Source organism: Eutrigla gurnardus (genome assembly GCF_963514095.1).
Source record: "Eutrigla gurnardus genome assembly, chromosome: 23".
In the NCBI taxonomy this organism is placed as follows: domain Eukaryota; kingdom Metazoa; phylum Chordata; class Actinopteri; order Perciformes; family Triglidae; genus Eutrigla; species Eutrigla gurnardus.
The window spans coordinates 8,941,967-8,967,152 of NC_139934.1; the positions used below are offsets into that span (position 1 = coordinate 8,941,967).

The 25,186-nt window shown below is 43.6% G+C and overlaps 1 protein-coding gene across 1 annotated transcript in view; it reads left to right on the forward strand.

Moving 5' to 3' along the window:
- The window catches only part of LOC311009383 (phospholipid-transporting ATPase ABCA1), a 121,402-nt gene that overhangs the window by 77,986 nt on the left and 18,230 nt on the right, over positions 1–25,186 (forward strand). The window contains exons 34-45 of the mRNA XM_084003519.1: positions 452–557; positions 3,411–3,485; positions 5,602–5,771; positions 9,381–9,558; positions 10,397–10,512; positions 11,542–11,686; positions 15,747–15,870; positions 17,079–17,208; positions 17,619–17,739; positions 21,846–21,908; positions 23,247–23,353; positions 24,742–24,883. Of these exons, the coding sequence (XP_083859645.1) occupies positions 452–557; positions 3,411–3,485; positions 5,602–5,771; positions 9,381–9,558; positions 10,397–10,512; positions 11,542–11,686; positions 15,747–15,870; positions 17,079–17,208; positions 17,619–17,739; positions 21,846–21,908; positions 23,247–23,353; positions 24,742–24,883 (1,477 nt within the window). The remainder of the gene's footprint in view (positions 1–451; positions 558–3,410; positions 3,486–5,601; positions 5,772–9,380; positions 9,559–10,396; positions 10,513–11,541; positions 11,687–15,746; positions 15,871–17,078; positions 17,209–17,618; positions 17,740–21,845; positions 21,909–23,246; positions 23,354–24,741; positions 24,884–25,186) is intronic.

The following is a 25,186-nucleotide window of genomic DNA, read 5'->3' on the forward strand; positions in this document are numbered from 1 at the left end:
AGGTTTGATGCCTCCGCACCAGAAAGAGCGATCGCCAGAGGATTTCTGTTTTCTGGTTCTCTAACCGTCAGTATGGATGTCTCAGGAACACCTTTCTTCAAATTTGGCACAAATGAATGATTTGAATTTGGTGGTCAGACGTGAAGGTCACTGTGACCTCACGAAACACATTTTTAGCCATAACTCAAAAATGAAAATGCTAATTATAACAATTAGACAAAAAATAAAGCAATGTGAGTGATGCGAAAAATATATTTCAACTAAAGACTTCCCTCATTTTCCTCCTCAGGCACTTTGCTTTCATGGGATTCTTTGTGTGTGTGTTTGTTGTGTGTGCAGCTATACAGAGTGACTGTAACAAATCCCTGTGTGTGTGTCTACATGATATCACTCACATGCTCTTAACTCCTCTTGAACCTCCCTGTCTTTCCGGGTGTATCGGCCACTCCAGGTATGGAGGCATCTCCGTCGGAGCGGTCAACTCCCAAGTCCGTCTGACTGAGGCAGAAATCGAAGCTTCGTTCAGGGATCTAAAAGACCTATTTAGTTCATTTCAGGTATGTGATGAATACCATTAGTCGAACCTGTTGATACCATAGAATTGTATGCTCATTGTTCTTTTAAAGTGCGGTCAGATGCGTCCTTTGAATGAATTTCCCCAAAACAAATCCATATGAACAAATATTGTTCTAAATCGAGGTAATCCCACGTTTTCATGTTCTAGTTGAGACCTTTAGTGTGTCAGCCGTGCCGGCAGCATCTTGGGATGACAGTGTCGTAAAAGTCGTAGCTGTTTCTCCAAAGCTAAATGTTTCCACTCGTTTTGTGCCTCGAGAAGTGGTTCAGAAACCATTTTCTTCCGTCAAGGCTGCAGTTTCTTCCACTTCCTTTCTGAGCGAGCCGCTCCCTAACTGGAGCGTGGCGTTCTTTGTTGGGGGTTAGCTTTGTATCTCGGGTACAGGTGATGTTGTTCAGAGGGGAATTATGGACACATTATTGAACGATTGAGGAAGCTGAATGGAGGCAAAGAAGAGACGAGGGCAAGATTCTTCAAATTCATTCGGTTGAGTGTCCATGGCAACAGGCTATAAATGTGTCCATTGCTTGGAATGAATAGAGGAATGGGTTTTCACTGCACATTCACACACAACCCTGCAAACCGTTTTTACTCTCATATTTATTTAACTTTATCTACTTTCACAACCTTGATTCATCGATATCTTGAACTCCATATATTCACGTGTCCCTTCCTGTATCTCTCTCTATCTATTGCACACAGTCTCTCATTAACATTTCACATTTTTTGGGACTCTCAAACTACTTTCAGATCAGCACATTGCCTCGCCCTCAGGCATCTCATCCCCACCCAGGCTCTCTTCTCTGTCTCCTGGATCACGACGCTAATGTGACTTTAATTCGCACGGCAGCGATGATGTAACCCTAATGGCCGGGCATTAGCCCTCCCAGCTCTGCGTTGCCTGTTATTAAAGTGCGACGCTGTCCTTGGGAAATGTCTGTCCCTCTCTTGCTCGGCAGGCGTTGTGATTGCGACGAGAGACGGCGGCGGGGAAGCAACGTGTTTTTTCCACCTGCGCGGGCTGGGAAGTGGACTCTGAAATGACTGTTTAATTGCATTGTCTGTGTCTAGCAGGTAAAAATTGGGTTCGGTGTTGCAAGGGCTGATGGGAATTGTGAGAACAACTAAGCCTATACGCTGGTCAGTGTATAATTAAGCCGGGAAAATGACCTCAAATTGTGTTACGTTGATGATGGTAGCTTTGTAAAACAAAAGTTTCTTAATCATTTATATTATTCACAGAAAAAAAGCCCCATAGTTAACAAATTGTGAACTCCTTCCTACACACCTACATACACAGACATATATTACCACACTGTCGCACAGACCATATGACCAGTCTGTCACACAGAGCACTTGACCACTGAACTGTGCAGGCCACTTTGGAATACAAGCCAAGAAAGTCACCGCACACTCGAGTGGCTTTATTGCTGTGTCGTTAGCGGTGGCACAGGCGGGTTCCGCTGGCCAAACCAGCCTTGTCATTGTCCTTGAGCGGGGAGGAGTTTGTCAAGGATTAGACCCAGACAGCTGCTGGCCCACTTCTCATCTCGGTTCAGCCGCCGCTAATCCCTCAGTAAGGCCGCCTAATGGCGCTGCCTGTTGCAGCTTGGCACAATGCAAATCGGAGTGAAGTAAAAAAACAAAAAAAAACACAAAATGCAGTTAAAAAATCCCTTCCTGCTTTTCCTCGAGGAAACATAACGGACACGAGTAGGAGACTTGTTCTTCGCCCAGTGTATGAATAGGTAATGTCTTGGAGCAGAGTGTATGCTATTTAACACAAATACCCCCCTCAGCATAGATTGGGGGGCTTTTTTTCTATTCTGTTTATGTTTCCTCCTTGGATGGAAGAGGATGAAGAGTTAATGCTGCCTTACTGGAATGATGTGTAAACACTTTGACATGCCAACGGAGCAGAATGGATATATGCCAGGGCCAAAGCAAAGAAAAAGATCTGACTACATTGTTGAAATGTTTCCAAATATCTGTGTGGTGTCGGAAAAAGTGAGCACAGAGGTGGTATGATCTTCTCAGTGCCTTGTCCTTAGCTAACTGTCTTGGGGGCTTGAGATATCTCTTTTTTTTTTTCCCGCCCCTGTCCTATCTCTCAGAGCTGACAAGCACTTGCAGCTGAGCACACTCCCGCATTCGAGGGATGTCTTTCTTGATTTCTCTCCTCTCATTCGGTCCACCCCCCCACCTCTCTCCCCAGATGTCACCTGCACTTTTCCTCCAACGACCTCTCCTCACTCCATGGCACAACCCCCCCCTCCCTCACCAACAGGAGGTCCATTTGCATTTATATCACACATCTCATGTTCTCAGTGCTCTTGTGGTCGGGCCAGCATGGTATCAACATGACACTTTGGAAATCGCACTTCACATGGAACCTGGAGTCCCATTTGAATGCAACCTTTTCTAGTCCGCCCTTTTCACCCCTTCGCTCCCTAGCATTTGGATGTGAACACTTGAGAAACTAGCCAGTCATGCTACTTAAATATGATTGGTACGTTAGGTAGCAAGGCAATTCCTGTTGCTTGGGAATCTGTGTTTTATGTTTTCTCCTCTCATGACTTTAATTATTTCGCCCTATTTCATAAAACAGAAATGCCAAGAGAGGAAGCAGCCAAAATAAACGGGGGGACACATTTCTCCCAAGGCTGTGGAAAATAGGTGTCTCAGCTCACCCAAGTGCTCCCCGCAAGTCTTAATTCTTGTCTCCCTCTGCCGCATGCTTTGCATTTCAAAGCGCAATAGTGTTTTTTTTTTTTTCAAGTGCATCCAATTAAGTCTCCAACTTTTGTTGCCTTGTTTTCCTCATCTTCATTAGGATAACGTGACTGATCAGATCTTCCAGAATGCCGAAACGCTGCTCAAGAAGCTGGGAACCAAGGACAACGTTAAGGTATTATTTTAATAGCCGTGCACCCGTTTTGCTCTCTCGTTTGATTTGCTCCAATGAGATTGTCGAATTATCTCTAGGGGGAAATTAGGCTGGTGTGGTTTGGCTTTTTGGTGAGGAACCATGGCGATTAGGAGAAACAGGACATCAGCAGAGGCAGTAAAGGTGGAAACCCACCTATCCCCATTTTTGCTTGTGCTCCATTATAAATTCCATTGCCTATAGAATTAATCTCCACAATAGTCAGGAGGCTAAGGGTTAATAATGACTTGGCTTAGCAAAGATCACTATAAAGGGAGGAAATGATGTGATGCATCAGTCTTTTAATGCAAATCCTTACCCTTTTCAGAGAAAGCAAAAGAGTGTGCAATGACTTAAAACACCATCTCAGCGCTTAATATAGTTCATGTAGATTACATCAGCGGTGGAAGAAATACACACATCCTTTATTTCATGAAAAGGACCAATGCAACAATCTGAAAATGTACAAATTCCTACCTGAAGGAACAGTGTGCAGCATTTAGGGTGTTAGAAATGGAAATATGTTCTCTCATATTCACAATCTCCTGAATATAAGTGTGTTTCTGTTCCTTAGAATGAGCCATTTATTTACATCTAGATCCGGCCGCCATGTTTCCTCACCGTATTTCTCCCACACGCTTGGCACACGGGAGAAGTTTCAGTTGGTCCATCTGCGACCTCACAGTAGACGGACTTCATTTGTTCTCAATGTTGGGAGTTAATATCTCATAGAAATATATATATCTTCTACTGAGACTTGTGTTTGGCTCCATCCCCAAAACAAGTTGAAGTTTAAAGTAGTTTCAGACGTGGAAAGTGCAAATGTGGCCTGCCATCATACTCTCAACTACTCGGATTTCCACTCCCTCTATAACACCCTCGCGCATTTAGCCGACAAGCCTGTGCGCTTAACTACTTATCTCCAATGCTAAAAATGGTATTTTAGCTGCAGACCTTTCCGAAACGACAGGCTGAAGAAAATATAATGGTGAATATTGTATCAATTTGGTGGATGTGTGAGATACGAGGATGTGTGTGTGTGTACTCCACATCCTCCTCTGTGATGCAGTGTTATGTTAGGCCGACGCTCAAACCACCATCCACTCTTAATTAGCGCCGCGCGATCAGCGGGGAGTCGTCTCACTCCCACTCCCTTTCATCCATTCTTTTTCTTCTCCACCCCGGCAGCCACAGACTCAGAGAATCACTTACATTAAAATAAGGGAGTGCACAAATGTTTTTTTTGCCCTGTGTCTGCAGCTAGCACGCGATCGGGTCTTACCGTTTCATTGCAGGCCTTTTTTTATTTTCGGTAAAATGAAAAATAAATGTTTATTTCTATTGCTTATTCTCATAGATCAGTACGTTGCCCTCCAAAAATGTTGGAGTGATTATTTGACCTCGTTCTCCTCAGAGTGGCCAAAAAATCGATTGTAACTACAGTAGAAAAATATATATGACCATGCACAGAAGGCCAACTGTTATACAATACGGTCTCATACATTTCATTGTTACACAAGAATGCATAAGAGAGTACAGCAGCAGCTCATCACTGGTCAACCTCTCCATTTCTTCAGCTGTTAAACATCATAGCTCTTATTCCACAGTAGGTTTGTGCCTGTTGGCGATGTATCGATGACTTACAGATGGTGATGATAGAGGGAGAGATTCTAACTAACGACAGGATCATTAAGAAGTTCTTAGATGTGCGACCTACTGTGCGTTTAGAGATGGTGGAGGAGCAGCATGCTTTCCTGCGGAGCCCTGTTAATCAGCCACAAGTGACAAGCGATTTTAAAATCCTTCCTCACAAACATTTTCCGTAAAATGTGACCCCCCACAGACACGATAATGATGTTAAACAGAACACGAGGCCGTGATACTTCCTCACCAAGGATAGGCACAGAGTTATGAAAGGGAGCTGTGGTTTGAATAGAGGAGACTATTCTATTAAATAGAAATATTTTTGAATAAAAAGCTCAGAATCTTTTCTAAATGTTATTCCGCTTTCTTTAAGACTTAAGTTGCTGGAGTTGAACTCCCGAGCTCCGACGCTACATGCTGTTCTCAGCGTTAATGCTCGTCTCCGCCTCCACAGGTGTGGTTCTACAACCAGGCGTGGCACGGCATGGCGTCTTTCCTCGGCGTCGCCAACAACGCCATCCTGAGGGGGAATCTGCTGCCGGGACAGGATCCCCGCCAGCACGGCATCTCCGTGTCCAACCACCCTCTCAACCTCACCAAGGAGCAGCTCTCCTACGTGGCCCTGTGAGTCGTCTTTATGAATAATAAGTATAATAAATCATTTCCAAAACTGCAACCCCGAACCTTCCTTCTAAGAGGAAGGGAGAACCGATGAGTAAGAGGCAATGCTATAGAAGGCATAAGACAAATAGATAAATGAGGGGTGTGTATGAGTAAGCACAGATTCGGACGCACTTTTATGAGGATACACCCTTTTTTTGTCTGTTTCATCCCAGATCTAGCAGGAGAGCAGCTCCCCACGAGAGTCAGAGATTAATGACATGCTAAATCATACCATATGGATCGACCTCCTCTGTGTGTTCTGGCAATTTGCTTTGTTTTGTGATTATGACCAGTTATTTCCAGTTGGCATGTATCCTTTAACATTATCTGTTGCTGATAGCATCCATTAAGTCTGTTCAGAGATTGTGATCAACACCTTTTAATGGGAAGAAACTGGAAGACGTCCCACTGCAGCAAATTGCCGCACGATGCCATAACCACAACTCCTGACATTATAAAGGCAATCCAGCGGGCCGCCACCAATCACCGCAAAGTAGCAGTTTTATTCCGTACTCCACCGTCGCTCCGGCCCCCCGATCCGCCGTCAGGTATTTATGGAGTGATCTAGGTGCTGACGACAGGCCCTGAGTTAGAGAGGAAGACTGCGCCAGGGTTAGGAGATAATTACGATGGCCCGGGGAGATAACTTCAGCCGCTTCTCCTCTCTACCTCTCTGAGCAAATTGTGAGGACGGCAATTTATGAACTATGATTTCCAGATAAGCGTGGACACTTCTTTACCTGTAAGTGTTGCAGACGGGAATGGGGGATTACTTAAAGCTTCACTTAATCAATAATAATAATATGAACAATGATTAACCAATAGATTATTGTCAGCCTACCAAATTATAGAACCTAAAATGGATTTAAAGCATTAACATTTGTGGCCACTTGAGGGCAGCAGAACAAGTTGAAAACAATAGGTAATCACGTTATTTACAAATCTGGCAGTTAGCATTCACTTGGAGTTCCTGTTTTTAGCTTATTGTTTTGTAGTCTTACCTGTCTGTTTTCAGTAGTAGCTTTTTGTTGTTGTTGAAAGACATCGGAAAATGCCCTACAACTACAGAAAAAGTTAATGACCAGCTAGTGAAAGACGAATACCTAGCAGCTAAAGATCCAGATCTTACTTACAGAAGTTGGTGAAAAACAAAACTACACTAAAGGGAGATCCGCTCTCCTTTTTATTGATTTTTGTTCATCCGGTGGCAACAAAACTCCAGGTGAATGCTAATATTCTGCTGCAACTGCCAGATTTGGAAATAAAGTGATTACCTATTGTTTTCAACTTGTTCTGCTGCCCTCAAGTGGCCACAAATGTTAATGCTGCTTTAAATCCATTTGTAGTGTTTAGATTTCCATAACATTGTGTGATGAGCAAGTGTGCTTAATTTTACAGTATCTACATTTGGGAGAAAATATTAACATAACGGCAACTCTTAAGTCCCAAGCCATTGATATGAAAGTTGAAGTCTTGCTGCCATTGTGGTTGTGATGTCTACTATAATATGCTTGCCATCAGCCCAAATAAAATCCCAGAATTACAGAAAGCCAGCGACTCCCACCAATAACAAAAAGTGTCTCCCTGTCCTGTAAACATGATCTGCAATTTAAAATTCCTACAATGAGCTTTTGGTTATGAGACATTCTCTATTTAATAATGAGCATCTGACCTACATAAGCAAATGAGAGCATCTATGTCATTGTTCTTAATACCATCAGGTTTACAATATGCAGGTAAACCAGGAAGCAGCTCAGACTCAAGCAGGGGCCACCAGAATCACAACACAAAGTGAAAGTTTCTTCTAGTAACTTTCAGGGACTGTCAGCTTTAAAAAAAATGAATTTGCATTTCTAATTAACAGCGACTGAATGTCACGGAGAGAAACAGCTTTTCTAAGGAAAATAACTTGCAATCCTTTTGATCCCTCACCAGATTTTGGACACCAAAATTGCCCTGCACCATCTAATATGAAGTGACACTCCCCTCTTGTGTGTTTTCAATGAAAGTGATGTCATGAGCCATTAAAAATGTGAATATTTGCAAATGGAAAGAGAGGTGACGCGAACCGCCATGGGAAAATGACAACTTTATTGTACGTGAGGTGTCTGTGCTCCATTGGCGAAGTGGGGGCCTTTTAAATCTCTATCATTTTTGGAAATGTCAGCCTCGGGCACCATTTCATTATGGAGATATATGTATCACATCTTAATTGTTCAGGAACATCAATTTAGCGACTGATAAAAAACTCCTGCTCTTCCACCCTGTTGAATTTGATATGTCATTTGGTAACACTCAAGCGAATTAATATTGTTTCTGATTCGTGCATGCTATCTGCAAAAATCTCCCATTTAAAAGTCATGTAGGGCTGAGCTACCAAATGAATTGTAATATGCTTCTATGAAAATTGAAATGGTTCTCCACATTAACGTCGTATTACTGCACAATACGAATGCCAATCCGGATGTTGTGCCAGGTTTAGGATTTGATAATTATCGCATGCTTTCAGGGCCCGCTCCACTTTAACATTTAAGGCAGCCCTCGCCATTAAAAAAACGTAAAGGAAAGCAATAGATTCTGTAAAGCTGTACTCCCACTGCTCGTCTTTCTTGCACTTCAGTTATTAGTTAATTAGCAGATTGCTTGTCCCCTTCTTCACAGCAATTAGCCAGCTTCAAGCATCCGGGGGGTTAGATCGTTCACAGCTTTGTCCTTTACGTTATCTCGCCACCCCAACCGGGAGCACGCGGCCTCGGGAACCTGTTGGAATGTGGGCGGGCTCCCCGCCGCCGTGAATGATTCCACATGTATATGTTCTAATTGCATCTGGTTTGGAGATGATAAATACAGCCATGTAGCGAACAGAGGGTAACTCATTTAATATGCTAATTACACAGCAGGAAACGATGGCGGGTGGAGGGTGAGGTGTGGAGGGTGAGGTTTGTCGGCGGGGGTTTCTAGGATACGCCGCGGTGTTATCCGATGCTAATTGAGCAGCCGACACAATAGAGGACGTTCTCGGAGCTACGTTGGCGTAAATGAAGATGTACGACAGTGAAGCACAAGTCAGGGATCATATGTTTCTAACGTGAAAGAAGATGGTCAAGGTTTTCAAATGTGCTCCTTTCGTCCTTCCCTATAGACTGGAGTGCTTTCCACTCATGTATGCAATGCTAATGTGATGAAGTCGTCATTCCCCATACACATGCATTAAAACGAACACTAGAGCTTTAATCACTTTCACTGAAACCATGATTTCACTTCTGTGTTTCATAAAGATATCTCATATTCTAATTAAATGGACTTACAGCTTACACAGCCCTGTTAAGTGCTTACATATTGAGCATGCAATATAAAAGGTATGGTCATTTACTTTATCTGTGTTGTAATGAAATGATGTCCTTCTATGTGGCAATGTTTTGCCCACATTCAAAGGCTGTTTTCACAGGAAATAAGGCCTTTTAATGGACATCTCCGATCCTATGTTGGTGTCTTTTTGTCAGTTTCCCTGGTACCCACGAAAAAGCTCTCAGTCAACATCCTGTGTCGCTGTGCTCCATTCAATCACAGGGCCACAACCTCCACTGATGTCGTGGTGTCGATCTGCGTTATCTTCGCCATGTCCTTCATCCCTGCCAGCTTTGTCCTCTTCCTCATCCAAGAGAGGGTGAACAAAGCCAAGCATCTGCAATTTGTCAGCGGGGTAAACCCAACTGTCTACTGGTTGGCCAATTTCGCCTGGGACATGGTAAGTATTACTTCTTAACACACTTATTTCCATGTTGAATACAACCTAGGCTTCATTTTGCCCTGCTTTTATTATCTACTGTATCATGGCAGGTTTGTATCCACCTAAGGCAGCGATGAAAAAAACAAAAAGGTTAATGGATGATGTAATTTTGACACTGCTGGCTTCTGGGAAGAATCCTCCCGGAGCAACAGTTATTGGCTGAGGCGTAATTATTGACACTGCTTGCCCCTGCTGGTAACACTCAACAGGCTTACTGACAGTTTCCCTGAGGCATAATGGAAGTAAACATTTTATCAGGTACTTTGGTAAAGAAATGGCACCAGGACGCTCATCGTTACGGTGCATAAATGCCTCTGATTGGGAGACAGATGTACCGAAGGAGACAGTCTAACGATTGTAGCCCGGAGCTCTCCGCATTGCTGTACATACTTTATCAGATATTACAGGGAATCCATGATGAATCTGTTCGCTGTCTGTGAGCTGCAATTAAAAATGCATCATTGTATTTTGATACACTCTATTTACCTTATCAAAAATGTGGATTTTTTTTTTTTATTTTTTAAAGAGCTCTGCAGCCAAAGGGAATATTATACCGACAAAAGCTCTTATTTCCAGCCTTTTTTTAATATTTTTGACCAATAAGATGGGTCTTTTAGTCTGTGATTGAAATAGAAAATTAAATAGTATTACTCAATAAAAAGGGAGGAAGATATTAATGATTGAAAATGTTTTCACACCATTACTAATGCCTTGAAGATAACTTTTTAAATAATGCCCTGGCCTTTTCCTCTGATGGGATCAGCTGCTTATTCTCCCTTTGCTCGTGTTTTGACAGTGTAACTACATCATCCCATGTTTGATCGTGATTGTGATCTTCCTCTGCTTCCAACAAAAAGCCTACGTTTCACCTCCTAACCTGCCTGCCTTGATTCTGCTCCTCATTTTGTATGGGTGAGTCAATTTAAATGGCTTCCAATACTTTTGAAGCTATTTAAATATACTGTTGAATTTCCTCCTGAAAGTTGAATTTCCAGCCAATGTGTGACTTAAAGCAGATTCCAGCTGCTTGGATAAAGTTTGGGTTTTTGGGTTACCCTTTTTTTGACACTTTGATCAGGGATTCTTCCTCCTCACTCCTCCACACTGTCCAACAGTATCATATACCGTTTAATTTATTCTGCAGAGCACTACATGGACGCGATGGGGAGAAATTATCATACTTTTAACAGGCGCGAGGGGGAACACAAGTTAAATTTGAGACCTTTCTATAAGATAATCATATAGCGGCGACATCGGCCCTGAAATTTATGGGCAACCATTCCAGGCCAAATATTCCAAATATGAGTTTAAGACGATTCATTAAAGGGAAAGTCGAACATCAGCATGTGAATGAGGTGTTACATGTCTAGCACCCAACACGGTCATCCACATCATGCAGTAAGGGATCGCATTTCAAAAACGTCTGGAAGACATTTGGAGACTGACCTTTAAAATACTGTAAGCGTATAGATAATGCTTTATTAAGCACTTAAAATTCTATGGACAATTATATGTATATATATTTTATCCCTGCCTGCATGCCCATAATCCCACTGAACTCATTCATAAAATGTTATTTGAATTATCCAAGTGTTTTACTACTCCAGCGATCAACTTGGAGCTGAACCTCGCTTCAGCCGCCTCTGATACTGAGCTGGAACTCCTGCAGGTCGAGCGTGGGTGGCGTTTTATTGTTCAGCGGTACTTTATGGGTCACTTACCCAACATGCAAACGATCAGAAGAGGCCGTTGGATGATACTTGGTAATCTGCATTCATGAATCGTCAATGGCATGAATTCGGCCGACACGGAATAGGCCACAGAAACTGCTGTTGATCCTCATGTTCTTCTGTGTACTTGTTTATTATGAATGTGTATATACAGTAGTGTTGCTAAATCAGGCCAGATTGTCTGATGGCGTGAACATCTTGTTTTCTGTAGGTGGTCCATCACCCCGATGATGTACCCCGCCACCTTCGTCTTCAGCGTGCCCAGCACGGCCTACGTGGTGCTGACCTGCATCAACCTCTTCATCGGTATCAACGGCAGCATAGCCACCTTTGTCATGGAGCTCTTTGATGATGATGTAAGAAGCCACACACACATAGACACCGTTTTAACCCAGTGGGAGACACTGTTCCTCTAAAAAGCAGACTGTAAAAATACATTTTGGAGCTGTAGCAGTGGATGGCTAATTGACTGGATAAACGCTGTGTTTTTCAAAGCGACGCTTCCATATGCATGTGGGTGAAGTGTGTATCCACCTGGTATGACTTTTAATATATTTCCTTTATCCTCTCAAGGATTTTTCAAAGGAGTTATTTTCCCTATTCTCTTTAATGTTTAATCGTTTGGTGAGAATTGGGTCTTCGGAGAACTTTCCTCATCCATCTTTCAGCAAGTGTTCATTTTAACTGCAAGCTGCTTCAGTCTCAGGGGAATCAAAAGACAAAGACACCAAAAAAGACCTGCATAAGTAATGGAGAGCTTAGGAAGGGAGTGAGAGAGAGGGATGTTGACTGTCAGTCATTTTTTTTTTTTTTTTGCTTTTGATTAGAATTTAAATGACATTTCATTTTCTTTTCTTTTTTAAAGAGAGAGAAATTCTCACTATACAATTTGTGTCGCAGCCGGAGCTCCCAATAAGACCAATAGGAAGATTGTAATGAACAGGAAATGATCTTCTCCTCTTGGTGTCTTTTTTCCTTTTTGTCTCTGAACTAAATGTCTAATTATATTTGTAGACTTAATTGTTATTTGCAATGATTAGCATACATCACCCACTTTTGGATTTTTTTTTTTCCCATTTTTAGTCTCGCACTGATCAGTCATTCCTTGTCAACAGACACAATGTCGCCTCGCTCTCTGACAAGCTGCTTATCCATCTGACGCTTCGTCACGACGTCTCCCACGTCTCTGATACTTCAGACTGAGCCGAATGTTGTCTGCACGTTCTGTCCCCCCCCCTTCAGACACGCCCGCCTCCGGCTCCACGTCTCCTCTGGCGCCGCTCGGCTATGCCTATGGGACGTTTCCCCGTCTCCTAACGAGGCTGCCTCATTTGCATCGTGATTTCATTATCGCCGGCGTTCATTATCAATTTGTGTTTTGTTTTATTTATAACGTCTGGCGAGACTTCTTTGTCTGTCTCCGTGTTGTTGTCCCTGTGTCCTCTTTATTTATTGATACGGTGTCAGAGAGCATATGACTCACATCGATGTCATTTTGTACTCGCCCACTGGCAGTGAGAAGGATTTATTGCGTTGTCCTGTCCGGCATCAGGGACAAAGACGGTGTTTCTCTGAGACCTGAGAGGGACAGAGGTCCGCCGTAATGCTGCTAATCTGACTTGATTTCCCTGCTGATAGGAGACCTGATGGGTTGACAGCAATCGACAAATGTTAAAACTCTCCAGGTTTCTCCAGGGAAGAGACTTTTCCACAAAACAGCTGGCGTAGATACAACAGTGCCCCAGTGTGCCCGAGTCAGAAAGAGTAGATCCTACATCTGACATCAACCCAGTCTTTCCCCCCCTTTTTTTTTGTGCAACTTCTACTTCAAAGCGTCATCTCGTCATTTTTTTACACTCCGCAGCGGTGGCATTAGTTAAACAGTGTCACTCAAAAGTAAAGCCACAGGCTTCAATCTGTTCTCTGTTTTCAAGCACAGGGTGAATCTAGATCCCTTTTGGCTATAGCACTTTTTTTTTTTTTTTTTCCGAGAGAGGAAGCAGAGCTGCGGTGTTACAGACTCGGTGCCCCAGTTTTGTCTGGAGACCGATGGGAGATTTTCTCCCCCTCAGGACTGTCCAGCTCCCTGTGGATTGCATCAATCCCAGCCTGCCTTGTATGCTTGAAGCAGTGTCTGAGTCAATACCTCCACCACGTGCCACTCAGAGATAACCACAGGCACAGAGAGATTCTGCAGGATAAACCCGAAGGTGTCGGAAGGTACCGCCAACTCATGTAGAGTAATAGGAGTGCATTGTGTGAAAGTCCAACCTCCTATTTTTTGGGGAAGGTGTTTAAAATGGGCGTTGAAGTGAGTCCTTTTATATAACCTAACAGAAGGAAGAGCTCCTGCTGACAAAGTTTCCTCTCCACAACTAACAAAAAAAACAATCTCACAAGCAAAGCACAAATGTAGCTTAAATCCCATCAAAATTCGTGAACATAGTGGTTGATAAAACGCAAAAAAAAGATGAATATCATCCACAGAAAAAATCCAACCAGATATATATTGTGTCCGTCTGCTCTCATTGTGATCCCCGGCGTTATGAATGAAGCCGTGCTGTGGGAATAAGCACAATATGGGTCAGATGAGCCCCCTCGTAGACTCGCCACCAGCTTCAAAACCATTTTGAAAATGATTAATCGGCGCATAGCACCAACGTAAGGAGGGAAATTGTCCAGCATTTCATCATCCCCTACTAAGAGCCTCTTAGATGAACACCCAGTCAAAAGAAGATGTGTTATTTCATGTATTGATCTCAAATTAGGTCCCGCTTGCTCTTCGCGTCCCTCCGCCAGACAGATGGGCCGCGTTCAGCCAAGGTCGTCGCCGTTTGTTTATCCCACTTCATCTATCTGTGTATCAATGTTGAATGCAAAGAACGCCTTCACATTTGCAAACGCTCGGGGGGATAAATATATGTATCTGATGATAATATTGATGGCATTGAATGTTTGCAGAAGAGTGCGGAGACATAATGTCATCTATAATGAGCCATGGCTACAAGATCACTTGAGTTTCCACATTTGAAAGTAGCTACTATAATGAAAGTAGAAGTACTCAAAGTCAACATAACAACCTGGTTCAATAAATACACTTATTACACAATGGTTTATTGAAATTGCTTCCTTCAGCGTGAGCTAATATGAGAATGATAAATTCTATGCATTTCTGTCTGTCTGATATCAGAAATGGTTCCAAGCGATAGTGTAACAACTCTGGTGTGTTGTTTGTATCCAAACGAAGGCCCTGTTTTGTTGCTTTAATTCTAATTTTAGAGCTAAAAGGACTTTGCATAGCACTCTTTATGCTAAGCTAAGCTAACCAGCTGCTAGCTCTGAATGCATATTCAGCATCGAGGCATAATAAAAGTAGACAGTAGATCCAGTAATGTTACATGATGAACAAACATATCTTCACTCATCCCCACCTGCCACTTGAAAGCTTACTCATAAATCATGACTACATTCTCACCTGGAAGCATCGCACAGCGCTTAACAATATGCACCGCCACCCCCGCCTACTCTCGGCTTGGGCTCGCCCAAAAAAACAGAGATGATGAATTTACGGTCGTCTTCCATGTATACATGAGCTTTTGAAGACGATGCTGCTATGAAGTAGCATGCATAATGCATGAACTTGCTTATGAATGCTATACCATGCCAAACGTAGTCATAGTTTGTCTTCCCTCCCTCATTCCTTCCTTTCCTCCCTGACTTACTGTACTTCCTCCCTTCTTTGAGCCGGTCTGTCATAGCCCAGTCCACTGTGTGTCCATGAAATGCATTATTTCTTTTGTGCTTTGCTAGACCGTCATTGAATTGGAGGAAGGAAACGGACGGTAAAGTCCTGTCAAGATGCCACAAGCGTTTTATGCATGCCTTGTGAAACAGGCAAACAGTATGCGTTGGCTTTATGTTTGTGTGTATCCACCTTTTGTTTTTGGATGAAGTATCAGAGGAAAGAACGGGGGCAGGTGTTTTTACACTTTCTACAGTTTTTTTTCGTCAGCTGTGTCTTTCTGGTCTCCTGGTGCTCCTTGGTTCTAATTTTAACGAAGGACATCTGCTTACATGAGCACCGCCACATCAATGTGATCCCGCGGTGTGTTCCCCGACGCTCGCTAAACTCCAAACATCCACAATGTAGGTGAACTTAAATGCTCCGCGCTTCCTCGGCGTGCCATTTAGAGCCCCGACACACCGCAGCGCTCAGCGGGCAAACCGAGTGCAGGATGTTACTTACGTCAGAGCCCGACGCACCGTCTACCGAAAACTGATTGGAGGTGGCACGTCCACATATCGGGCTTGTCTCGGCTAATTCCCCCCCAGTCGTGGCTTAAAGATCCAAAGCTTTGTCATGCAGCTAATTTGTGCTTCTCGTGTGTGTGGTTGTGTGCTTTTCTCTCTCAACAGAATGTCTCCCGCATCAATGACATAGTGAAGCAGGTGCTGCTGATATTCCCACATTTCTGTCTGGGCAGAGGGCTCATTGACATGGCCAAGAACCAGGCGATGGCCACCCTCTTCAGCAGCTTTGGTAAGACGGCATCCTGACCTTAATCAGTCATGTTGTGTGAAGTATCATACAGTACCAATTTTTACTGGTAACCTTTTTTTTAAGTCCTTAAATCAGGTCAAACACAGTTTGAGTGTGTAGTGCATAAAAAGGACTAGAAACCTCATGTATATACCCCTCCGTTGTATGTCTCCTTGCCAATTTAAGTCCGACTTTCAACCTGCGTTGTTTACATCCCTGTTAACTCGCTAGCTTTTTCTTCCTCGCTACTCTCTGAATATATACATATACATGCTCTTCACTTCTTACCGATGTACCCTTAAATAACACTTCTTGACAATGTGCTATTGAATTTAAAATGCTAGGTCTTCAGTGAAACTATTTGAGCATTAACACAGTTCCCAAACCTCCACTCAAGCTCTCCTCTACTGCATTTACACAGGAGACGGTGGAGGGGTGGGGGGTTGTAGGTTGTGGAGGTGGGCCGAGGGTCTAGGAGGTCATCGAGAGGCAAAGAGGCACATGAAAGAGGAAGAGGAGTGTTATCTGTGGAGAGATGGAGCAGGAAATAGTGGCTGGAGGAATGGCGGCGGCGGCGGCGGGAGAACGGGATGAGAAAAGCAATCACAACCTAAAAGGGCTGGTGTGGAGAGGGGCTATTTACCAGAGAATGAGACTGAAAGCGCTTTCGTTTTTCTTGTCTACTTACTCTGCCCCCTCGGGGCTCGAGGGTTGTCGAATCTGAGAGCAGAATTTCAAATGATCAGAGTAGGGGGGCTGTCACCGGTTTACTTAAGTGTTCATTAGCCCCAAAAAAAAACAGCTTTGACATGAAAAAAATACAGGATATAATTGATTTCCTTACATGACATAAGTAACAGCATTTTTTTCTTATTTTATTTTAAAGGCTAAGTGGCATTTTAAACTGCTGGCTTTCAGCAATGAATATTCCTCAAAAACACTTCAAAGAGCTGACAAATTCCAGCCTCCTCTTAACTTTTGACAAAGACATATTTGGCCGTCCATGAAAGAGAACACACATCTACTAATTCCTTTTTTTATTTAAAAAAAACGATGTTTTTGCTCTGCGCTTGTAGATAACGGGTGGATATTAACATGATTTGACACATTAGTAATTATGCATTTAATTACCCCTTTTTTCTCTGTGCATTGACTTTGTTTATCACCATCATTTCTTTTAACTTAACTTTTACTTCTTCTTTTATTAGGAGAAGACCGTTTCAAGGACCCGCTCAGCTGGGATATGGTGGGAAAGAACCTTTGTGCCATGGCCATCCAGGGAGTCGTCATGTTTGCCATCACAATCCTCATCCAGTACAAGTTCTTCTGCAAACCAAGGTACAAATGGCTGTAGAGGGACTTAACATAAAAAAAACCTCATGTTTCTTACAGCTGAAGGTCTTCAATAAAGTTATTTCCATCCACTATTTGTTTTTTCAGTCCCCTATCCCCCCTTTTTAAATTCATAATATTCTTTTTATATAAAAAAAATCTGTTGCAATGGGAATCTGTTTGGCAAATACTACACGATTTTCTGTTCTTTTTTTTTCTTCTCTTTTTTCTCTCTCTTTGCTTACTCTAAAAGCGAGGTTGCCATGGAAACTGATGCCTGCGGCTTCCACTATTTGTGAAAATTGCCGATATTGTTTCACCGAGCTTAAACTTTGACCGGGATAATTTGTCATGCGAGTTCATGTTAATTTTAATGAAGGGTGTTGTGCCAACTGCGGTTGACTCCTCTCTGCCAGGCTTATTTCAGGAAAGTCATTATCTGCCGAGGAAGAGGATGTCGACGTTGCCCGGGAACGCGGGCGGGTGTACGAAGGCAAGGCCCAGAATGACCTTCTGAGGATCTGCGACCTCACCAAGGTATTGTGCTGTGCATATTTTAGCGCTTGCTAATTGTTGATTGATTGCTTCATTTGTTTGTATTGCCTTAATCGTTTGTAAAGTGTGAAGCTGTTTTTAATTGGGTAAAAAGTCAGACGGAGCGAGTCAGAAAGCTTCTTCCCTCAGGCCGACAGGATGTTGAACTCTGACCTCTGTATATCCTTGGTCTCGTTTTGCCCTCTGTGCATCCTATACTCTGCCATGGACATTTACATATTTGCACTCTTGTAATATATGGAAATGTGACATTTATATACCTAAAATAACCCACAGCCCACCTACACACTCTTCTTTTATGAAATTGTAGTTGTAATTCTTATGTATCTAATGCTCGTTATTATTATTTACTATAAATAACACTCGTCCTGTATGCTGCTTTGCTTTTTACCGCATATGTTTTATGAAAATGACACATTTTGAAGAAAAAGTAAAAAAAAAAGTTATTTTTCATACATTAACAAGACATTTATTACATCATTGCTCACATTATAAACACATTATACAACTAAGACACTTTTTAAAAGCCCACGATCCACTTTATCTATGTGGATGTGTGTTTTTAACTGCATTACTCACTTTTCAAGGCAAATGGGGAAGACAGGAAAGCGAGCGTGCAGCTGTGAACGTCCCCAAACATCATGAATGGACATGAGAACCGAAACAAGATTTCATTTAAGGCGTGTAAAGGTCTGCTGTCCTATACGGCTCCGGCCCTTCCCTACTTGCGGGAGGTGAACTCAAGCGTGCTATGACGGTGCGTGCCTCAACACCGCCGAGATTAACGCTCCATCCGTCGGCAGATGTTCCCTCCCTGCGGGCGGCGCGGCAGCAGGAAGTGTCACCGCGGCAGCCTGCTTCTGCAGATCCAGTGCTGACAGCTGGACCATCTAACAGCCTTTTTTTTTGCTTCTTACCACCCTTCTCCACTCCGCTACTCCCTCGGTCTTCACAGGCTCACTATACTTAATCTTTCACTCATTGCTCACAGACACAGACGCGTGCCACACTCCCTCGGGTAATTACCCAACAAGCACCGGGGTAAAACAGTCGTACAAATCATCTCGCAAAGTGAAGCGACGAATGTTCCCAATTCAACTCGAAGAGATAACTTTTTTAACGCGAAAACTCTTCACCTCTACTCCAAATACGTCTTTAAATCGGTGCCACAAACTGTTGATACGCGCTTTGACGGTTGACAATATTTCACCGAGATGGGACGCGGCGGCCCATCATCGCAGGGAAACAGCGGTGCAGTGGCAGAAGGCATCAGGATTCTTCCTGCAGTGCCCTCATTGACTCCCACCACAGCTGTGTCCCATCCATTTGGGCTGCAGATAACAAATTGATCAATGAGCGCTTGGCTCTCGGTGGCCATGTGCCACAGGCTGAGCCCTGTCATAAATCCAAGCATGCCTCTGAAGCGATTGACAGGCCATCAATCACGCCAGATCGCTGATCCTCCCCTTTCCTTTTCCTGCTGCTGTAAACAGGAGCATTTTTTTTTTTTTTTTTGCCCCGCGCCCCACCTGCTAGCCCCCCCACTTAGCCGCCGCATTAGCGTCAGCACTGTAATCGATGGAGGCCGCGGTGGAAGTGTGTCCGTCTGCGAGCGTTCTTCAAGCCCGGTGCTGTCAGTCTAACCTTCCAGTCATCTACTAAGTTGACAGAGAAAGTTTTTAAATGACCTCATGACAGCTGCTCCAGACTACAGATTGATGAGTGCCACCTCAGCATACTCCTACTAAGTATGCTTCTATGATAATATATACGGTGGTGGTTCCGACGACTCGATCATTTAGACTTTGACAATCTGGTGTTTGACCTTGTTTTTGACCCAGAAATGAGTTTTTAGCAATTATTTTTCCTTTCATTTTCAGATTTTTACTTTCTCATGATATCATTTGTATTTTTCTTTCTCATTTAATTGTCGTCAAAATATTAGAAATCCATACTTATGAATCTTTCAGGGCTAATTCTGCCGATGCCAAAACTGTGGAGCGGAAGTTAACTAATAATGTAATTTGGTTAGTAAAAAGAAAAGCACAGAAATATTTGTGTTTGAGAGGGAAATAAACACACAAAAAGTATTTCAGATTGGTGTTGTCATAATTGCCACAATAAGATATGTAGGTTAAAATTTTACAATATAAGACTACGTGCTTCTATAAGTAGTGCGTGAAAACTAGTGGACAGAGAAGTTAGAAGACATTAATAAATAAATAGTCATAAATAACGCCATAATAAGCCTCCAAGTGGAAGAAGTTCAATTCGATTTGGACGAAAATATATGACATAATCCACTTTTATACAATTACTGGTGTTAAATGGCATCCATTTAAAAAGCGGTGTCATGGTTTACGAGCGACAGCGTTCGCCCCTTTTGAAGCAAACTAAATCTATATTTTAGATATTCACTTCCAGCCGTCACATTCTCTCAACTGTCTCGTCTGATCAGACATCAGCCTGCTTATCGTGACAGCTGCTGTGGCGCGCCAGTCAAAGGGGAATTATCCTTTAATTGCCTCCCTCCATACGTGTAGCTGCTGCTTTGATGTGGCTTTAGCACTGCAAACTGTCACTAAAAAGTAGTACGCGTAATCCAGGTTGATAAGTACTGAGTGCGGCTGCCAGATGGCACCGAAAAAGAATAGTGGATGTATGCGACTCCTGCTTTTTATCAAATGCTTTTGATGTGCCAACTGTCTTATAAACGCTGTGTCATTGTTTGTCAGGCTCGACGTGGTGCTTCTACATTTACATTTTGCCTGGTGGCTGGGACGGTTTGTTAATGGCGGATAGATTCCATACAGGAAGTGTGTCCTTCATACTGGGAAATGTGCATCGCCACCCTATTGTTTCTGTTTTTTAATGTTGGCTCTGGCACTCGTAAACACACATCACTCATTGGAAACTGTGGAAGAAGCTAACAGTAGTAGCTCTTTCATAATGCAAAGGGGCACAGTGCTGTCCTTGATTCTTGAGTTTTGAATGTCTTGACTGTCACAGTCAGCGACGACAACAAAGGGCCTCGTCTTGTCTTGTTTCCCGTGTCGGAGTAAGACAACGCTGTTTCCAATCCGCTTTGAGAAGATATCAAACCCTAACGTGCGGCGGAAAAAACACCTTTTTGCACTAAATACCTCATTTTGTCGAACGTTCGCCTGCTGATTTTTATTTTGGTTTGAGATTCTCAAAAATCATGTTTGCTCTAAGTGGGGAGTTTCTTCGACTCCTCTGGCGAGATCTCCAGACGACGCAGACTTGAATGCAAATGGGATGCGGATGGAGTTTCTCATGTGGAACGAATCCGACCTTGTGCAACAATACCGTTTATAACAGGATATCTCTTAAGCTGAGAGTCCCATCAGTCTCTTTCTCTATCTTGATGAACGCCGCGGCGCTCGCGGCGTCTAGACATTACAAGCAAAACGATGACATGTTAAAACGTATTGGTTGTTAAAGCGGCACTTATCGATATTTCAGTGCCGGTTTCCGGCAGCAACAGGCAGCTGTGTGTGTTTAACGAGCATCCCACTCCTTTGGTTTGCCTCTAGACTGACTGGTTATCTACTCATGCCACGTTTAATAGGTTTAGGACAGCATGCTGAAGTCATCCCTGTATAAAGACGCCGCTAAATGCAGCTGCAGTAAAGCTGCTGTCCATACGCGGGCCTCATGAGTGTGTTGAAGGTTATTGAAGGTACTGAAGTGGCACTCAGAGTGGAGACAGATTCCCTCATGAATACTGTCACTGCAGTCAAAACTACTAATGTTCATGCAAAGTGTCTAACTTTTTTTTTTGTTTTTTACTACCTTTTCCCATCTGGCTTTCTCTAAATGTTGCAAACGATCCCTTCTTGATGATTTCCCTTCACTTTCTCTCCCTTCTTTCTTTCTTTCTTTCCTTCCCCCACCTGCTTCTCCCATCTCCACTCCTCCCTGCTGCTCCGGTCTACCGCTCCATATTTCTTCACGCTATCCTCGCTGTTGTCTTCCTCCCGCCTCCTCACCCTCTTTCTCTCTCTCTCTCTCTCTCTATAACTCTGGCTGCCGGCTTGATTCATTGTATTGTCTGCTCCCTGCAGGTATACTCTCGGAAGAGCCCCCCTGCCGTGGACAGGCTATGTGTGGGCGTACCTGCAGCAGAGGTGAGCCAAGCGCTGCTGAATCGCGCCGGAACCTCGTCAAGCCTATAGTCCATGGCGGATGACTTTTCTTGCATTTATTCATTTCACCAGTGACAAATCATTTCAAGTAAAATCTTAATATTAAAGATAATATTTACAAAATGAGAGCAGGGAGCAGAGATGTTTCCCTGCTTGGGATTTGATTTTCAGTTTTCATTTCTTGAAGATATGAATTGGCGTTTGGGTCCGTCTCGCCTTTTTACCGTGTCGAATCGAAATATCTCCCAAATGCCGCTCGGAGAAGGCGTTACGAGGAACACTAATCTCCTTATCGGGTCTTGTTTTCTGCCATTATGCTCCCGCCAAGTACGTGTGTGTGTGCTAAAAAAGACACAGGAGCATCGCCAGAGCGACAGAGTCTGCGAGGCGAATGGCACGAAGACCCAGCGCTGTTTGGTTTAGATCACCGCCAAATTAAACTCCATCAATCAAACCGGCGTTTTTTGACTCGGGAACCTTTTGTGTAAAGCATCCTGACTCATGAGAACATCCGTTACACATTCCCACACACACACACAGACTCACCGTCACACCCTCTATACCGCCGGACGCTTGATGTAAACCTAATCCGAAATGCTGACAGGCGGCCGTGCTCGACGGGCCATCCGGCGGTATCCGTCCTCGCCGCCACTGTTTACTCAAAGCCCCAATGTAAATGCCAGTGGAATATTGTGATTCACAGGGCTCCGCTGATCACACACTGCATTACCATGCATTATTTACATCGAGCTTAGCCGTCGTCTGTGCGTTTCACGAGCGCGCGGGTCACAAACAAGCGGCGATCGATGAATGACGGGAATCAAATATTTATGCCGTAGCCAGAGCACCTAAGGCGGGTCACGTGACTGCGGGGCCTCTGTCGAGATGACTTCCTGCCGCATGCCCCTCCAGAGGGGAGTGAAATAAGAATCTGCAGCATCAGGGGGAGAGGGGGGGATAGTGTTTGTTGTAGATGTACAGAGGAAGTAAGAAATGCTGTTGGGGCTGGGCCAGCTTTTATGTGTTCCTGTGTGCCCGCCGTGATGATTTAGTGTCTGTTGCTTTGTTTGTGTACAGGAATACATCAATTTGTGCTTTTTTTTTTTCCCTTCACGCTGAACCAGCCGCGCACACTCTATAAATTGTTTGAATTATACAAATACTTATGCAGGCAATCGGCAAACGTCATTAAAGGGGTTAATGGGTAATGTTTATTCATGATATGATGTTTATTGTGAAAAATCATCCCGACGCCATCGTCAGCTGTTTTCCCCCACCGTGTCCACAAAGCGCTGCGTTTTTGTCTCCCCCCCCCGCCAGTGCTTCGGCTTGCTGGGGATCAACGGTGCTGGGAAAACCACCACGTTCAAGATGCTGACAGGAGACATCCCGGTCTCCAGTGGAGAGGCCTTCCTAAATGGATACAGGTGAGGCGCTAACTCCCACCAGTGCACCGAGTAACTCATCATAATTAGCCGCCCAAGATGGTTGCTCATATGGGGATCGAGCTGAGGTGTGTGTGTGTTTTTTTTATAGCTCCCACTCTTACCTTCTCTTGTTCTGTAACTCAGCTTTCTATTTCTCTCTCGCTTTGTTGTTTTCTCTGCTCGGTAGTTTGGAGATCTCTTCTCCATTCTGCCATCTCTGCCTTTTCAACTTTGGCTCTCTCATGTCTCCTCACCGCGATATTCTCAGAAATGCTGAAAACTCTGCTCCGGCTTTCTTCTCGCCTCTTGCACATCTTCCATTCCTTTTCACACGCTCGCCCCTGTACCTCGCCGTTCTTCGTCTCCGCCTTACACAATCAGTCGTAAGAAGTCTTTGTACGCGCCAAAAAAAACACCTCAACACCGGCAATATGAGACTCAAGCGCTTGAGCGAAAGAAGGGCTCGATCTTCTTTATTTTTAGGAACAAGCAGCTGCGTTTCTTTTGCCTCGGCACGCATCCCAGCATGCTGGCGTGTGTTGGTTTTTGCGCCACGGCGGTTCCTATAGTTGTTCATATATGCAAGTTAGTAATTGATTTTTGTGTTCAACAAAGAGGATTGAATGGAGCAAGGCCTCACGCAGCAGTGTTGGTGTTGATGAAAGTGGATAACGGAGATCAAAGAAACATGCCGGGGACCTTTAGGGGAAACAAAGAGCTGAAAAGAGTGAAAAACAGATGTGAGGACGCCCACTCTTCTGTTTTCAGCTCATTACGCTTTCTGTTCGTCGGTGGGAGAAAATGTAAGAAGTGAGCAGCATCTCTTCAGCGAAGGTTCCTCCTGACGACCGTCTCCGTGGCCATGCCTGTGTTCGGCGTCTCCTCACCACCTGTCGACCGCAAACAACAAGCTAGCATAACATAGGCTGTGTGTTGGTATAGAAAGACCTTGGTAACGGATAAAAGCTAACTAAACAGCATCCTCAACCATAATTCTATAAAACGTTTGAATGGCACTTTATCAAAGATAATAAAAAACAACATAATATGAGATGAGTTACTATTTCAGTTCACTATGGCCTTGTTTGAGATCCAGTAGCCTCTTGATACATCACATTTTAGCACATTTAGCCTCCCTCAAGCTCCACCATCGTTCCTGGAAAATAACATTTCCACGTGGAAGAAAAGGATAAAGAAAATCCCCGATAACATTTGTTGCCTACCGGGACTGAGAGTATTAATATTGTAGACTGCAACAAAGGCAATTTAATCAATCTTTCCAAGTAAATCAATTTGAATCTCTTGACGTGTGTACTTCTTGGCCTTCTGTTTGTCATTGTAACACAACTGTGATCTCTAACGTTGTCCGATTATATACTCTTCCTTAGCATACGGACAGAAATGAGGGACGTGCACCAGAACATGGGCTACTGTCCCCAGTTTGACGCTTTAAACGACCTGCTGACCGGACGGGAGCATCTGGAGTTTTACGCCAGGTTACGAGGGGTACCAGAAAAAGAGGTCACCATGGTAACCATTCCTTCATACCTCTTGTCCTTGTGCCTTAGTTTAAGTATCGTTCTATTCATCGCTGATGCTGTGAAGCATTATATATATATTCAGACTTTCTGCTACTTCAAGACGAGTTTAGATGCTTTTGGGAATATTTTTGTCACATTTTTACCATCAAAATACTTCAACTAGAATGCATGTAGGGCAAGCTGAAGCACATGTCAAAGTGATAGATAACCTCAGTGGGAGAAGCCATACATAATGAAAAATGGCCAGTGGTGGAAAAGCAGCAGCTGTGGGTTATGGCTCTACATTATTCAC